The sequence below is a fragment of the Oncorhynchus masou genome, chromosome 3 (assembly GCF_036934945.1).
Source record: "Oncorhynchus masou masou isolate Uvic2021 chromosome 3, UVic_Omas_1.1, whole genome shotgun sequence".
NCBI lineage: Eukaryota > Metazoa > Chordata > Actinopteri > Salmoniformes > Salmonidae > Oncorhynchus > Oncorhynchus masou.
In genome coordinates, this window is record NC_088214.1 from 38,223,872 (window position 1) to 38,241,034 (window position 17,163).

Below are 17,163 nucleotides of genomic sequence, written 5' to 3' on the forward strand. Positions count from 1 at the left end.
GTCTTTCTACCGGTTCACAGTAGTTATCACAGCCACAAAGTGAAGTCCAGCTACGTAGTAGAAATGTAAAAACATTGTGGGTTGCTTTAAGGTCTTAATTTAAGGTTAGGGTCATCTTAGCGGTGTGGTTAAGGTTAGGGTTAGGTTTAAAATACAATTTTAAGAAGATACATTTAAAAAATAAGCGGGGTTTATGAAGTTGTGGCTGTGGTAACTAGTGATGACCCTTGTTAATGTCCAAAAGCCGAAGTCTCGTCACAGGCTCTCTTTCCATTTCCTCTGAAGTCCGGAGCATCCAGGTTGTTGGGGACTTGGCCACTGAGGTATAATGCCTCAATCACACCTATTGTGTTTTTACGCAGCATCATATAGATATGTGTGCAACAAAAGTTCAACATTCACCTTCTGCTACCATTTCGGTCAAGCCTACATACAGTTTGACGCATACACTACCGGTCAACATTTATTTTTTATTTTTTTGCATTTTCCAATTAAGAACATTCAAAATAAAATAGAAGTGAAAACATGTTAGACAACAATAGGACAAAGTGACAGTAACAGACGAGCGTAAATATATATATATATATATATATATATATATATATATATATATATATATATATATATATATATATATATATATATATATATATATATATATATATATAATAATTATATATACAAACATACAATATATTTTTTTTTATAATGAGACATTGGATCATATGGTCACATATTATACATTACGTGTGAAACATTATGTGAGGATTATATAGAGATTCAATCAATGTGATGTGGAGGGAGATTCTCGTCAATAAAAGGTTGCCAAATTCTGTAAAATGTCAAACTTATTCCTCAAGCAGTAAGTGATTTTCTCTAGTGGGATACAACTATTAACTTCCGATAGCCACATTGCAACTGGCAGGGAGGAATCCAATTTCCATTTCAAGGCAATACATTTCTTGGCAATCACTAGCAATATTTCCGTTAGCTTTATAGTATGGCTTTGCCTAAGATTGTTGTTAGTAAAGTTGCCCAGTAGACAGACCTCCGGGTCTGAAGGGAATGCAACCCCGTGAATTGAGGATTTGGTATCGCATACCCCCTGTCAGAAACCGTGTAGTTTAGAACACTGCCAAGTGGAATGGAGGAATGTTCCTTCATCTGAGCCACATCTAAAACATAGGGAGGAGATATCAGGGTTGAACTTGTGCAGTCTAGATGGGGTGATATAGAGCTGTTGGAGGAAATTAAACTGGATCAGTCTGTATCTGGAGTTCAATGTGGATGTAACACCATCCCTGCATCACTCCATAGATCCTCATCAAGATCAATACCCAGATCTTTTACCCATTCTAAGTCGGGGTTTATCTAGCCCAGGCGGTGTTAGTCCTGACATAAGAGCATCGTAAACACGGGAAATGGGCTTGGACAGTGGTTGGTCTGCGTGGCAGAGTTGTGCAATAGGTGACATCTTAGGTAGGTTCCATTGTCCCTTGAGACTCACCCTAATAAAGTTTCATAGTTGTAGGTAGCTAAAGAAGTCCCTGTTAGGCAAGTGGTATGTCTGTTTCAGCTGATCAAAAGACAGAAGAACTCCCTCCTCATAACAATGTTCCAGAAGAGTGATCCCCTTATCAGACCAGGGTCTAAAGTTACTATTCTGGAAAAACATAGGAATCAATCTATTGTTCCATAAAGGGGTTTTAGGGGAAAGAAATCCCCCTGGTCTGAACAGCTCATACAGTTTGCACCATGCCAGGACAGAATGTATGATTAAAGGGTTGTCTGTGATGGTTTTTACAGATTAACCCACTGTTCCTAGGCCGTCATTGAAAATAAGAATTTGTTCTTAACTGACTTGCCTAGTAAAATTAAGGTAAAAAAATAAAAATTAAAATTGTGAAGGAAAAGCAGCCAACAAGTGCTCAGCATATGTGGAAACTCCTTCAAGACTGTTGGAAAAGAATTCCAGGTGAAGCTAGTTGAGAGAATGCTAAGAGTGTGCAAAGCTGTCATCAAGGCAAAGGGTGGCTATTTGAAGAACATAAAATAACACTTTTTTGGTTACTACATGATTCCATATGTGTTATTTCATAGTTTTGATATCTTCACTATTATTCTACAATGTAGAAAATAGTACAAATAAAGAAAAACCCCTGATCAAGTAGGTGTTCCAAAACGTTTGACCGGTAGTGTACATTCGATTAATCCAACGTATGCACCACACAGAACGCACTGCAACTGCCTCTGCAAAGCAATGCTGCAAGGCAAACTCAGCGTTCCCTTGAAAAGTAATGTATTTCTGGTGTACCAAAATGCCATTAGGCTGTCGATGTGATCGAGGAGTAGGTAGAACTGGACTGCATCCAAGATGTCTGCCCGCTGTTTTCAAGGTAATATATTCACGTTTGCGGGTTCATGGAAGATCTATATCCATCAGTGGAGGCTCCTCAAAAGAGGAAGGGGAGGACCATCCTCCTCAGTTTATTTCAGAAAAATACAAATAATGAAACATAAAAAAGTTATAATTTTTAGATAAAGCTGTACTAAATATGTTCACGTCACCAAATAATTGATTAAAGCACACTGTTTTGCAATGAAGGTCTACAGTAGTCTCAACAGACCTCTGTAGGGTAGCACCATGGTGTAGCCGGAGGACAGCTAGTTTCCATCCTTCCCCTTTCATAGACTTAAACAGTAATTATGACTACTTCCAAAGGACGTCTTCTAACCTATCAGAGGACTTGCAACATGAACTGACATGCTGTCCCCCCAATCAAAAGATCAGAGAATGAATCTAGTACTGAAAGCATAAGTTAATGTGGTGAGTAGATGACCGCAAAGAGAGGGAAAGAAAATAGTTGAATAGTTTTGAACAATTACAAGCGAAAGAGAGGATTTTTTTCAAGTTCACTTACTTAACCAGCGAATGCAGCTAGCTAGTTTGGCCTACTCAAATACCTGGCTCAAACAGAGAGGAATGCAGTGTTAGCTAGCTTGCTGGCTATGGCTGTAGAACACTGGAACTCTTCCAAGCCATGGTAAGCTTTTGGTTTTATAAATGTAATGCCATCGGTGCCCGCCAGTGTAAACTGCAAAACTGCTTGCTGCTGACTGTACACTGTACTGTATGATTGTAGTGGGTCTGTAATGCGTTAGTTCTAGTAGCTATGTTGACTATGACGTTAATATGGTGACAACGATGTAGGCTGTGTGTAGAGATTAGCGGTTATTATATGAAGGTTTGGCTTGGAAAGGTTTTTTCGCTTGGTCACAGACAGCTGATGTGTTGTGCACTGAAGTCCACAAGCGAAGGGAAAAGGTGAGAGGAGGAGAGTGCGTAGATGTGAGAAGGAATTATACAACGATTAAAGGGATCGTGCTGTTTGCATGTGGCTACTATAAAAGTGAAATGTGTTTGCGTGTGATCAGGGGTGTATTCATTCCGCCGATTCTGTTGAAAAAAAGTTTATTAAACATAGACAAACGGAACGAAACGGGGATAAACATATCTGAATGTGTCCAGTAGAATAGAATAAAACTTTATTGTCCATCCAGGATGCATATATTTTTTTGGCATCACCTTCCATTAAAAGGATCACATATACATATTCTCACATCACACACATTTAAACCAGCCAGTCCATCATACTGCATACACTAAAAACATATAGAACATTGATACATTCACTCACAACTGCACTGGACTGATAAGTACATATACCAATATAATTTACGTTGAGTTTAGTAGTCCAACAGCACAAGGAACAAATTGTTTTAACACGTTCTTGGCCATGGGCATTCTGAAGCGCCGGCCAGATGGAAGCCTCTCGAGCTGAAAATAAAAGTAACCTTCTTTTTGGTTGCCTTGTGTAACAGACTGCTCAAATGTGCCTGTGGTCGACCAATTACTTTGCTGGCTGTGTTTACTATTTTGGTCAGTTTGCGTTTGCCCCTCATGCTCAGATTACCATACCAGACTGTCATATTGAACGTGAGGATGCTCTCCACCAAGGCGCTGTACACCCTCTCCAGAACATCCTGGATGACACTAACCCGCTTCAATTTCCTGATTAAAAACAGGCGTTGGCTTGCTTTAAAAAAAAATACAGTCTTTATTCTCTGTAAAACTCAGCTTGTTATCAATTTGTGTATTTGAATTACTCAACTGCCACCACTGGTTGGTCGTTCAGAGAGAGTGATTGGGGCATTGGCAAGTTGTTGTCATTGATGATCAACTCCGTTGTCTTTTCCACATTGATATGGAGGGCACTTGACCCGCAACATTCTTGAAGGTTGTTGGTCTGTTTAAAATAGCTGTCCCCATCTGACGTAGCATCTTTAAAAAATAGTCCTACCAGAGCCATGTCATCCAAGTACTTGAAAAGGCTCACATTGTTTCCTTGGATCTTCATCTCATTAAGTGTAGATAAAGAACAACCACGCTGAAAGGACACACCCCTGGGGCGCCCCTGTGTTTAGGGTCAGTTCATCAGAGAGGGCCCCATCCATGAGGACCCTCTGCGGGCGGTCAGTTAAAAGGTCCTTGATCCAACCTGCGAGGCCTCCGTTTACATTCAGGGTCAGTAGTCGTTTCAGCAGTGTGTGTATTTGCATTGTATTAAAAGATGAACTCTAATCAATAAATAAAATGTGTGCATATGATTTAGCATGTTGAAAGAGATTAGCCACCATGTTCACCAAGGTCAGGGTAGTGTCCTCCGTCCCCCTCTGCTCTGTGCCTTATAGGCAAACTGTAACAGGTCTAGTTGATCTGCTATGGACAGGGTAAGGTGCTTACTGACAACCCTTTCCATGCATTTGGCCAGAAGGGGCACGAGGGCCACAGGTCAAAAGTAGTTTGGTGATCTGGCCCCTGACTCTTTAGGCACTGACACAATGATCAACACCTTCCAGGATTGTTTGGCACTGTACAGGTGCTCAGCAGGAGTCGTGTGAAGACTCTGGTTTCCCCGCCTCCGTAGTCTGTTCCTTTTTATTTATTTTTATTTTTTATCCTTTATTTAACTAAGCATGTCAGTTAAGAACAAATTTCTTATTTTCAATGACGGCCTAGGAACAGTGGGTTAACTGCCTGTTCAGGGGCAGAACGACAGATTTGTACCTTGTTCTTAACTGACTTGCCTGGTTAAATAATTACATTAAATTGCATTTTGGTGCACCACAAGTACATTCATTTCAAATGGAACTCTACGTTTGCCTTGCAGCATTGCTTTGCAGAGGCAGTTACAGTGCGTTCTGTGTGGCGCATAGATTTATCTAACATATGCGAAAAATGCACAGTGTGCATAGACGGCTTGACAGAAACGGTAGCAGAAGGTGAAGGTTGAACTTTTGTTGCACACAACAGATGATGCTCCGTACCATTTTGCGCAATGACACTGTTGGTGTTGAACAAAAACGAAACAAAATTGAGCAATATAACTATGAACAAACAAACAATTCAGGCAAGTGAGCTCCTCTGGGTCTGGCAGCAGTGCTCGCCCCCACATTGCAACTTCAGTAAAATCAAGGAGCTGATTATGGACTACAGGACTCTCGTTTGCAACTATTGGACTAATGATTATGTTGGCTAGCTGGCTATGGCTATCCAACACATTCAATGAATGTATCAATGTCTGTCACCTTGATCACTCAAATTTCTCTCGACCTGTGTACCTACTTGTAACCGTTCATTCATAGGCTAGGTTGTAGCAACCTCGTGATGGGTACAGAAAAAATGTGAGTATCATGTAGTAGTCTAAACCTATCAATGTTACATTGAGCTGGGTGAATGGAATATGAATGAATGATAGTCATCCAATATGCTGTAATAAAATCAAATTGTATTGGTCACATACACGTGTTCAGCAGATGCTATTGTGGGTGTAGTGAATGCTTGTGCTTCTAGTTCAGATAGTGCAGCAATCAAACAAGTAATATCTAACAATTTTACAACATATACCCAATACACACAAATCTAAGTAAAGGAATGAAATTAAGAATATATAAATATTTGGACAAGCAATGTTAGAGCGGCATAGACTAAGATACAGTAGGACGTACAGAATGCAGAATATACATATGAGATGAGTAATGTAGGATATTTAAACATTATTAAAGTGACATTTTTAAATTTAGTAGTGTTCCATTTATTAAAGTGGCCAATGATTTCAAGTCTGTGTATAGGCAGCAGACTCTCTGTGCTTGTGATGGCTATTTAACAGACCTTGAGCCTTGAGATAGAAGCTGCTTTTCATTCTCTCTGTCCCCGCTTTGATGCACCTGTACTGCCCTCACCTTCTGGATGATAGCGGGGTGAACAGGCAGTGGCTCGGGTGATTGTTGTCCTTGATAATATTTTTGGCATTCGTGTGACATCGGGTGCTGTAGGTGTCCTGGAGGGCAGGTAGTTTGCCCCGGTGATGCATTGTGCAGACCGCACCACCCTCTGGAAAGCCCTGTTGTTGTGGGCGGTGCAGTTGCTGTACCAGGAGGTGATACAGCCAGACAGGATGCTCTCAATTGTGCATCTGTAAAAGTTTGTTAGGGTTTTAGGTTTACAAGCCTCCTGAGGTTGAAGGGGCGCTGGATAGGGGGGTGCTCCCTCTGTTGTTTCCTGAAGTCCCCGATCATGTACTTTTGATTTGTTGACATTGAGTGGTTATTTTCCTTGCACCACACTCCCAGAGCCCTCACCTCCTCCCTGTAGGCTGTCTCGTCGTTGTTGGTAATCAAGCCTACTATTGTTGTGTTGTCTGCATGCTTGTCTGTGTGCTTGGCCACACAGTCATGGGTGAACAGGGAGTACAGGAGGGGGCGTAGCACGCCCCCTTGTGGGGCCCCAGTGTTGAGGATCGGTGAAGTGGAGATGTTGTTTCCTACCTTCACCACCTGGGGATGGTCTGTCAGGAAGTCCAGGACCCAATTGCACAGGGAGGGGTTCAGACCCAGGCCCTCAAGCTTAATGATGAGCTTGGAGGGTACTATGGTGTTGAATGCTGAGCTACAGTTGAAGACAGAAGATTACATACACTTAGGTTGGAGTCATTTAAACTCGTTTTTCAACCACTCCAGAAATGTCTTGTTAACAAACTATAGTTTTGGCAAGTCAGTTAGGACATCTGTCATTTTTCCAACAATTGTTTACAGACAGATTATTTAACTTATATTTCACTGTATCACAATTCCAGTGGGTCAGAAGTTTATATACACTATGTTGACTGTGCCTTTAAACAGCTTGGAAAATACCAGAAAATTATGTCATGGCTTTAGAAGCTTCTAATAGGCTAATTGACATCATTTGAGTCAATTGTAGGTGTGCCTGTGGATGTATTTCAAGGCCTACCTTCAAACTCAGTGCCTCTTTGCTTGACATCATGGGACAATCAAAAGAAATGAGCCAAGACCTCAGAGAATAAATGTAGACCTCCACAAGTCTGGTTCATCCTTGGGAGCAATTTACAAATGCCTGAAGGTACCACGTTCATCTGTACAAGCAATAGTATGCAAGTATAAACACCATGGGACCATGCAGCCATCATAACGCTCAGGAAGGAGACGCGTTCTGTCTCCTAGAGATGAACGTACTTTTGTACAAAAAGTGCAAATCAATCCCAGAACAACAGCAAAGGCCATTGTGAAGATGCTGGAGGAAACACGTACAAAAGTATCTATAGGCCGCTCACCAAGGAAGAAGCCACTGCTACAAAACCACCATAATAAGCCAGACTACAGTTTGCAACTGCACATGGGGACAAAGATCGTACTTTTTGGAGAAATGTCCTCTGGCCTGATGAAACAAAAATAGAACTGTTTGGCCATAATGACCACCGTTATGTTTGGAGGAAAGGGGGGAGGGCTTGCAAGCCGAAAAACACCATCCCAACCATGATGCACGGGGGTGGCAGCATCATGTTTTGGGGGTGTTTTGCTGCAGGAGGGACTGGTGCACTTCATAACATAGATCATGAGGATGGAAAATTATGTGGATATATTGAAGCAACCTCTCAAGACATCAGTCAGGAAGTTAAAGCATGGTCACAAATGGGTCTTCCAAATGGACAATGACCCCAAACATACTTCCAGAGTTGTGGCAAAATGGCTTAAGGACAACAAAGTCAAGGTATTGCAGTGGCCACCACAAAGCCCTGACCTCAATCCTATAGAACATTTGTGGGCATAACTGAGTCCTACAAGGAGGCCTACAAACCTGACTCAGTTACACCAGCTCTGTCAGGAGGAATGGGCCAAAATTCACCCAACTTACTGTGGGAAGCGAAACGTTTGACCCAAGTTAAACAATTTAAAGGCAAGGCTACCAAATATTAATTGAGTGTATGCAAACTTGTGACCCACTGGGAATGTAATGAAAGAAATAAAAGCTGAAATAAATAATTCTCTCTACTATTATTCTGACATGTCACATTCTTAAAATAAAGTGGTGATCCTAACTGACCTAAAACAAGGAATTTTTTCTCAGATTAAATGTCAGGAATTGTGAAAAACTGAGTTTAAATGTGTTTGGCTAAGATGTAAACTTCCGACTTCAACTGTCCATCACTGGGCCCAATCCATCGCACCACTGATAGCTCCTGATTCAATTACTTTTCCATCTATCCCTTGCTAGTATGACTGTAGTCAACATAAATATGTTTTTATTTAGAATGATTGTTTAAACAAGCTCCTATTGAAATACACTTAGATAACCGTAATGTAATCCGAATTTCGTGTCATTGGGAAAGAAACGTGTGTATCATTGTAGCATTCCATGGTCAACATTATTTCCAATAAGCATCCATGATGTCAAAAGCATGAAGACTCCTTTATTGAAAAGGTGGACAGGCGTACAGTAACAGTAAGCGCTTAGAAACCCGTAGTAAACAGTTGTGTTTGGATTGTCGAGACTGCAGACAGGTGTTATGGGCCAAGTTTCCCAAAAGCATCATAACGCTAAGTTCAATTTAGCCTTGAGATGCTTTTGGGAAACTGAGACCTGTTCAGGAGAGAAACATAGGAACGGCGTGTCTGAAACTGGGATCTCCTACTCTACTGATGTTATCCAGTAAATCCTGAAAGTTTGAGTATTTTTGCTTTCTTTAATGGCAGACATAGGAAAACTAAAACATTTGGTTGAGTTCTGTAGTTGAAATCTGTCCCATTTTTTTTTCTCTCCCAAAGCTCGGAAGGTAGCTACAAATAAATACTCCGCCTCCGACAAAGTATATAGTTCTTCATTTCGGACATATATAGAAATAATAAATAAATTGTACACAAAGCATTGTGAGGAAAGTATACAAAACAATAAATGAAATATACAAAACAATAAATGTTAGACAGTCATTGCGAGGGCTGGTGACCTTTTTGTTGTTGCATGACAGCTGAGGAAGGCAGAAAGGCTTGCTTGAGTTCTTGACTGTTTGTGCTCCTTAGCTACGTTATGCATGACACTGGATTCTCTCCACCTTATATCAAATCTAGGCTGAAAGAAAACATATGCAAATATAAGGCTCCAGAAAGTGTCATTTCTAGATCTTTCGTAAAAACACAACATAAATTTACTCCACGATCTTGCAGCAAAAAAAAAAAAAGTATATTTATCAAAATATATTGTGGTTAGTTACAAAAAGGTTAAATTCCATAACCTAACAAGTCCCCTATTTCAGCTGCAGTGGTCCAGCCTGTGCTGTGAATCAATTGTAATAATCAGGCCGTATAATACCAGAATACAGACAGAAAACTAATGTGGATGAGTCAAGTTACATTATACTCAACTGTGCTGGAAGTGCAGCGACTGGTGAAAGTACCATACAGAGTGCTTTGGTTTCTTTACAAATTAAATTCATCAAAACGTCCAACCATTCAAACATACCACTTACTTTAAGACAAGTACAGTTATCGGGGGATTATTGTTCTGAAACCGAAAACCTATTTGGACAGAACGAGTGCACAGGGAGGGAGACGTGATCAACAATGCTGTCAGTCAGTCATTGATGGAAACTAGCCAGGGGCAAAATGGAAATTACAGTACAAATTGTGTCATGCTTGCCTGGCACTTGTACTGTCATTGGCTTTGTCCCTGTGAAGAGCAGAATATTGACCAATGACAAAGGGAAAGGGGGGGACATTCTGGCACAGAGAACTGGCCCATGACAGAATTGCGCTTGAGTGGCAAATCTTTCACACATCTCTGAAATAGTTTGGCAAATATTACAACTTTTTCTTCACAAACCCAGATGACATAGTACATGCTACCAATGTATCTTATTTAGTAATTCAACTGGTTGAAAATGTGACCAGTGGTGATGTTACCTGTGGGAAATGTGAGACCTACTGTGTTGTAACAACAATAATGGACTTGAAAGGGCATTGTCCACAGACCTACTGTCAAACAGTTCTTATTTTAGTCCAGGTTCCCCCCAAAAAACAACCAGTTCTCCTAATGTGCCAGGCTATGTAAGTGCTGGTCACACCGTCCTCCAATGTGTTCATGGATTGGCACAAGCCCTTTCAAGCAGGGCATTGGCTGTGAGTTCAATTGTAAAAGTGCTAAAAGTGGAGGCAGACTGATGAAAATGGTTGCCGTAAAGAGGTTAAAGATACACACACAATTACAGCATAGAGCCTTGTGTTTACACTTTGAGTGACGTTCAATAAATAAAATCATACAGAAAAGGGTTGAAGTCTTAACTGAAGTCTTAACCCAAAGTGCTTTGGGTACTATAAAACCATAGCTAAACCCAATCAAATTAACATACCTATAGTCAATTTACAGTAGGCATGGGCATTTTCAATGCCTTGAATTGTATTACACGGGCTGACTTCAATTCCCGAATTTCAACACTGGGAGGCGCCAGGTGCAAACAGCATAGCTTTGTCTTACTTTTATGCCCCGACAACGACTGGCTCAGGGTTCGTTTTTGTAGGTGTACACGTAACGGGTCGGGTTAGGACTGTGTGAGGAAGAACGGACCCTAAACCAATTGTTTTAGAGTTTGTAATGCTGCTGTAGTGCTGCTGCTTCAGTCAATCTTAGCACAAGACCCCATGCGAGGCACCTAGTAGCAGTTGCAACAGTGGTACCCAAAAAGTGTTGTTGCTGCATTTGAAACAATCTCTTCCTCAAACCATTCTGAAGGCCTGCTCTGTACTTTGTCCTTTTGTGGTACATATCTGGTAAGGTCTGCAGTTGACCAGTAAAAACCACTTCCTGCACTCTTTTGAAAGGCCTTGAATAAAATATCAAATCATCAACAGTTGTGAAGGCAGGCAAACATTGCCATTGGCCAAATTCCTGTTTATTGCGCTGTGTGGCATAACGTCTCAAAAGACATTATGGCGTTTGTTGTTACTAAGTTCAACGTGCCGTCAATTGTTTCAAGCAGTCATAAGTAGTCAAAAGGAAGACGTGTCCCCGCAAAATTCCTCCCTCCTTCGTCATAGACCTGGCTGTCAAAACAGGAAGGTTGGTTACCTCAGCGTCTCTTGAAAAATGTAAGCCAAACACGGTGACGCATGTTCAACTCCGAAACATATCGGTAAAACACAAAAGACCAGCTCAAAAGCACGGTTTCCTGTTCTCTGCAACCTAACAAATAGGAACCGTGGGGCTCTCCTCTCTCCAGTGCAAGGTGACTGCTGTGTAAGTGCAGACTTCCTGAACGCACCCCCTTTACGTTCTCTACCTCAGCTTTGTCCTGCCATTCAGTCCAAGGAAGCCAGAGATGGGGGGTAAAGGGTTCAGGGGGAGGCACAGAAAATCAACAAAAAAGACAAACAAAAAAGAACATTGCACTGGTGTTATGTACCTAGCCTGAAGCGCCTCACACCGGCATTACCTTCTTGGTCATGTTCTTTGTCTTCGGCTGCCTCCTTGTCTGGGTCAGAGTCGGTGGACAAAGTCGTGCCACCGAGATTGAGGACAGAGGTGGCCATTTTGGAAAGCCCCTGATAGTGTGGGTGAGCAGTGGCAGACACGGAATGGAGTCTGCTGTCCGGGTCAGTTCTAGAAGGCTCCGCCCCAGTGCTACTGTACCCCTCCTCCTCTTCTGGGGGGCTCTCTGTGTCGGACTCGCCTTCCTCCTCTAGGGTCAGCTCAAACTGGAATTTGTCTCCGATGGAAGATCCACCCCCTCCGGAACCCACGGCTCCCCCAGGCAGGCCCACCTTGTCCTGGGCCTCGGGGGTAGGCGAGGGGCTGTGGGGGATCATGCTCTGGTACCACTCGCGGTTGTCCTCTAGCGTGTCTAGGATCTCCTGGGCGTCGGGATGGACCAGGTCGGCCCACGTCTCCCACAGAGGGTGAACGATGTAGTCTATGAAGCCCACCTGGTGGGGAAGAGGAATATATTCATTGACATATTTGCCAGAGGCAGACCTTTATCCCGAAACAGACAGCGTATGTCTCTATGCATGTGTACATAGTTTGTATCTGTGTCTCTGTGCTTGTGTGTGTCGTAACCGCACCTGGTTCTTCTCGATGGAGGCGTTGTGTTTGTCACACATGGGGCTGATCTCCATGCCTTTGTCCCTCTCCCTGTCCCCCTGGGTGAAGAACTCCACCATGATGCGGTCGGTCCACTGGCGGTACAGCTCCAGGGGCTTGGTGGGGTTACTGAGGTCAGCACAGTGAACCATGTTCTGGAGGACCTGGAGAAACCCAAAACCCACTTCTTATTGAGCATTGAGGAATGAAACGGCCGTAGAATCATATCAGTCAATCAATCCAATCTATTTTGTAAAGCCCTTTTTACGTCAGCAGTTGTCACAAAGTGCTTATACAGCAACACAGCCCCCCAAAAAACCCAAAGAGCAAGCAATGCAGATGTAGAAGCACGGTGGCTAGGAAAAACTCCCTAGAAAGACAGGAACCTAGAGAGGAACCAGGATCCGAGGTGTAGCCCAGTCCATTTCTGGATGTGCTGGGTGGAGATTTTGAGAGTACAAGGCCATTAAGGCCAAATCGTTCTTCAAGATGTTCAAAAGTTCATAGATGACCATAAGGGTCAAATAACAATCACAGTGAGGGTGCAACAAATCAGCACCTCAGGAGTAAATGTCTTTTGGCTTCTCATATCCGAGCATTCAGAGGTCGAGACAGCAGGTGCAGTAATATGTTCCCAATGGTTCAGTTGGTAGGAGCATGGTTCTGTCAGTTTAGTTAAATGTTTTGGGGTTCAATTCCTGAATATGCCAAATACACTGAATGAATGGGTTAATTGTAAGAGGCTTGGGATGAAAGTGTCAGCCAAAATGGCCATATTATCATCCAATTCACGTCAGTTATGCTGAATACGAATCCCTGCTAAGAGAATGAATGGGATTCTTTCTGAGCCTAACCTGGATGCGATCTCCATAGTTGTCCAGCAGCAGCACTCCAGAGCTGGTCACTTTCTTGGTCTCCACCATGGTCTTCAGGTCCGCCAGCAGGTTCATGTGTTTGGACATGTCTGTGGCTAACACCATGTCTATGACCATCTTGCGTAGGGACTGTCTCTGTTTCTTGCTGAGGTTCTGGAAGATGTCACAGTTGTTCTCCTGCAGCAGCTTGAAGCCCACAGCCAGGTGGTGGTTCTCCAGGACGGACACGTCATTATACATCAGGGCCAGCTCTGAGTCTGAACGGACACACAGGAGAGAATGGAACAGTGTTGGACAGACAAAGACAGATATATATACGCACACACACGAAGAGAGATATTCTACAGCGGGGGGTCTCAAACTGGTGGCGTGCGGGCCAGATGTGGCCCGTGAATTGATTTTCATGTGGACACACAAAGGATTCCAATATTTGAAACATCTACATCCTAGTGCCCCATGTGAACTCACTGGTGTTGATGAGGAACTGATTGGACACCCCCGGATGGTCCACATCATGTATAGCACTGGCAAACAAAGCAGCCAAAATCTCCAAGTCAGTGAACACAGCCTGCAGAGATGGGAGAAACACAGGGATGTTAATGAAGGTAAATACCGTATGTGTATGGGACTCATACATAGACTTAACAACAATACGGTATTAAAAATACAGTATTGTCAGTTTCTAGCTAAAAAGTTGTATTGTATTGACGTACCTCCAGGGCGGGGGTGGAGAGAAGGACGTGGGTGGACTGGACCACGTCTGCAGCATGGATGTTGTTGTGGTAGGCCACGTCGTGGTGGTAGTGGTCCTCCAGGGTCATCATGAAGGTGATGAAGGTGTCTGCAGGGATCTTGAAGGACTTCCGCAGCTCTCGCTCCTATAGAGGAAACATAGAAGGGGGAAAAAACGAAATTGTCATCATTAGAGAGAGACTACTTAATTAGAGATCATTCTATGTAGAGAAATGTCATTTGAATCACATGAAACACACTTTCTATCCTTCAAGACAACAGTGACATCATCTAAGTTTCCCAAACAGTATCTTTGTGGACGCAGATGGATGACATACCTGGAAAATGGAATACATCGCCACCGTCAGTGGACGATTCGCAGAATATTCAGATATTTTGAAAATATCCACACCCCATTGGTTTATCTCTTCCAACTCCTGCCAGATGGAAAAACATTTCAGTTAGAAAGAACAACAGATCCTTTACCCCCAAAATGTGCTGGGGGCTACTAGATCCTGTTATAAGTGACAACTTGTGACAGAACAGAACCCTAAAAGGGAGGTATGTTCTAGTTAAATCGTCAGAAAATAAGGGTTGTGTAGACTACCTTGGCAAGGAGGCTCTCCTGACTGGAAGGGACCCCGAAGCGGGGAATGCTGGAAGGGGCTACACTGGGGATCAGGATAGGCTTCTTTACCCCCACGATCTGGGACATGGGGCGCTTCTTCTTGTCCGTCTTCTCCTTGGTGGGCGGAGACATGATCTCCATGTCGTGTTGCTTTTCTGTGGTACGGACAGACACGGCGCGTTATTACACATTGACACCGTGACAACCATAGGTTCAGAATGGTTGTCTATTGAAACTAGGGCTGGTGCCACTTTACATTGAGTTGAAGTGCCACAGATGTCATGTGGTTACATGGAATTATATTGTAATGGTGTAATGACATGTCACTATACCATACATATACATTAGTAACTATTAGGTCCACATAACAGGTCTCTACTAGCACAGTCAGTGAAGGCTTGTGGTGGGGGGGATAGAGAGTGAGAGGTACCTAGGAAGGTGCTGGAGATGAACTCTGACACCTGGTTCCCTGATCTGCTGGTCTCTGATAGCTGAGTAAGCTCCCTGTTCAGCATCCTCTTGAACTGGGGAGACAAACCACAACACACTGCATCACTCTGACTGTACCAATATACTTTCTACTGTAGATAGTGGACATACACATGGTAGGCACCTGTACAGTACACAATGAGACATTTAGTAGTATGCAGTAAATGGTGTGTCACTTGCCGTCCAACCACAGCTGAAATAATACACTCTTAGAAAAAAAGGTGCTATCTAGAACCTAAAATTGGTTCTCTGGCTTTCCCCATAGGAGAACCCTTTGAAGATCCCTTTTTGGTTCCATAAGAACTTCTTCCACAGAGGGCTCTACGCGGAACCCAAAAGGATTCTCCTATGGGGACACCTGAAGAACCCTTTTGGAACACTGTAGTGCAGTAATACCACTTCACATACAGCGGTAACCTTTTCTGAGTATGTCCTTCTGCACGATTATGTAGCTGGCATTAACTTTTCTACTGAAGTGGATGAGAATAACACCATTGTCTTTCTGAGATGCAGTGTTCTCTTCTCTATAAATATACACTATTTATACAAAAGTATGTGGACACCCCTTCAAATTAGTGGATTCTGACTATTTCAGCCACACCCGTTGCTGAAAGGTGAATAAAATCGAGCACACAACCATGCAATCTCCATAGACAAACATAGGCAGTAGAATGGCCTTACTGAAGAGCTCAGTGACTTTCAACGTGACACCGTCATAGGATGCCACCTTTCCAACAAGTCTATTTGTCAAATTTCTGCCCTGCTGACTCGGTCAACTGTAAGTGTTGTTATTGTTACGTGGAAACGTCTAGGAGCAACAACGGCTCAGCCGTGAATGGTAGGCCACACAAGCTCACAGGACTGCCGAGTGCTGAAGCGCGTAGCGTGTAAACATCGTCTGTCCTCGGTTGCAACACTCATCACCAAGTTCCAAACTGCCTCTGGAAGCAACGTCAGCAGACAATGACATTCTAGATGATTCTGTGCTTCCAACTTTGTGGCAACAGTTTGGGGAAGGCCCTTTCCTGTTTCAGCATGACAATGCCCCCGTGCACAAAACGAGGTCCATACAGAAATGGTTTGTCAAGATCGGTGTGGAAAAACTTGACTGGCCTGCACACAGCCCTGTCCTCAACCCCATCAAATGGGATTAATAGGATCGCCAACTGCGAGCCAGGACCAATCGCCTAACATTATTGCCCGACCTCACTAATACTCTTGTGGCTGAATGGAAGCAAGTTCCCGCAGCAATGTTCCAACATCAAGTGGAAAGCCTTCCCAGAAGAGTGGAGGCTGTTGTACCATCAATGGGGGACCAACTCCATATTAATGCCCATGATTCTGGAATATATATTCCAGCACTTTGGATTTGAAATGATGCAATGACGATGAGGTTAATTTGAGAGTATTTTCATCTATATCGGTTGAAGTGCTTAGAAATTACAGCACTTTTTGTGTACACAGTCCCCCCCCATTGTGTCAGTTTGGAGTCACTTTTATTGTAAATAAGATTAGAATATGTTTCTAAATAATTCTACATTCATATGGATGCTACCATGATGAGTGAGAAAGTTAGACTCACAAATATCATAACCCCAAGATATGCTAACTTCTCACCATTTACAATAACATGGGAGGTTAGCATTTTTGAGGGGGTGTGATATTTGTGATTCTGTAACTTTCTTACTCATCATTATTCACGATTCATTCAGGACTATCCATAATCATGGTAGCATCCACATTTAATGTAGAAGTGTTCAGAAACATATTCAATTCTTATTTACAATTAAAGTCAATCCAAAATGACACAATACATTATTTACCATTAATTTCTATTGGGCAAAGTTGTACTACTTTAACAGGCTTAGAAATGAATTTGTCCCAATACTTTAGGTCCCCTAAAATGGAGGGACTATGTACAAAAAGTGCTGTAATTTCTAAACAGTTCACCC

The 17,163-nt window shown here is 42.7% G+C and overlaps 1 protein-coding gene across 11 annotated transcripts in view; it reads right to left on the reverse strand.

The window, feature by feature from the left end:
- Positions 1–3,524: 3,524 nt before the first annotated feature.
- Positions 3,525–17,163, reverse strand: part of pde4ca (phosphodiesterase 4C, cAMP-specific a) — a 67,071-nt gene continuing 53,432 nt past the window's right edge. For 9 of the 11 annotated variants that reach the window (XM_064940080.1, XM_064940073.1, XM_064940059.1 and 6 more), the window contains 8 exons: positions 15,153–15,246; positions 14,702–14,877; positions 14,433–14,531; positions 14,076–14,240; positions 13,831–13,930; positions 13,342–13,619; positions 12,469–12,651; positions 3,525–12,330 (listed from right to left, as the gene is read on the reverse strand). In XM_064940080.1, coding sequence (XP_064796152.1) covers positions 11,803–12,330; positions 12,469–12,651; positions 13,342–13,619; positions 13,831–13,930; positions 14,076–14,240; positions 14,433–14,531; positions 14,702–14,877; positions 15,153–15,246 — 1,623 coding nt within the window. In that variant the 3' untranslated portion in view covers positions 3,525–11,802. The remainder of the gene's footprint in view (positions 12,331–12,468; positions 12,652–13,341; positions 13,620–13,830; positions 13,931–14,075; positions 14,241–14,432; positions 14,532–14,701; positions 14,878–15,152; positions 15,247–17,163) is intronic. The other 2 variants (XM_064940064.1, XM_064940049.1) reach the window with 2 other exon arrangements.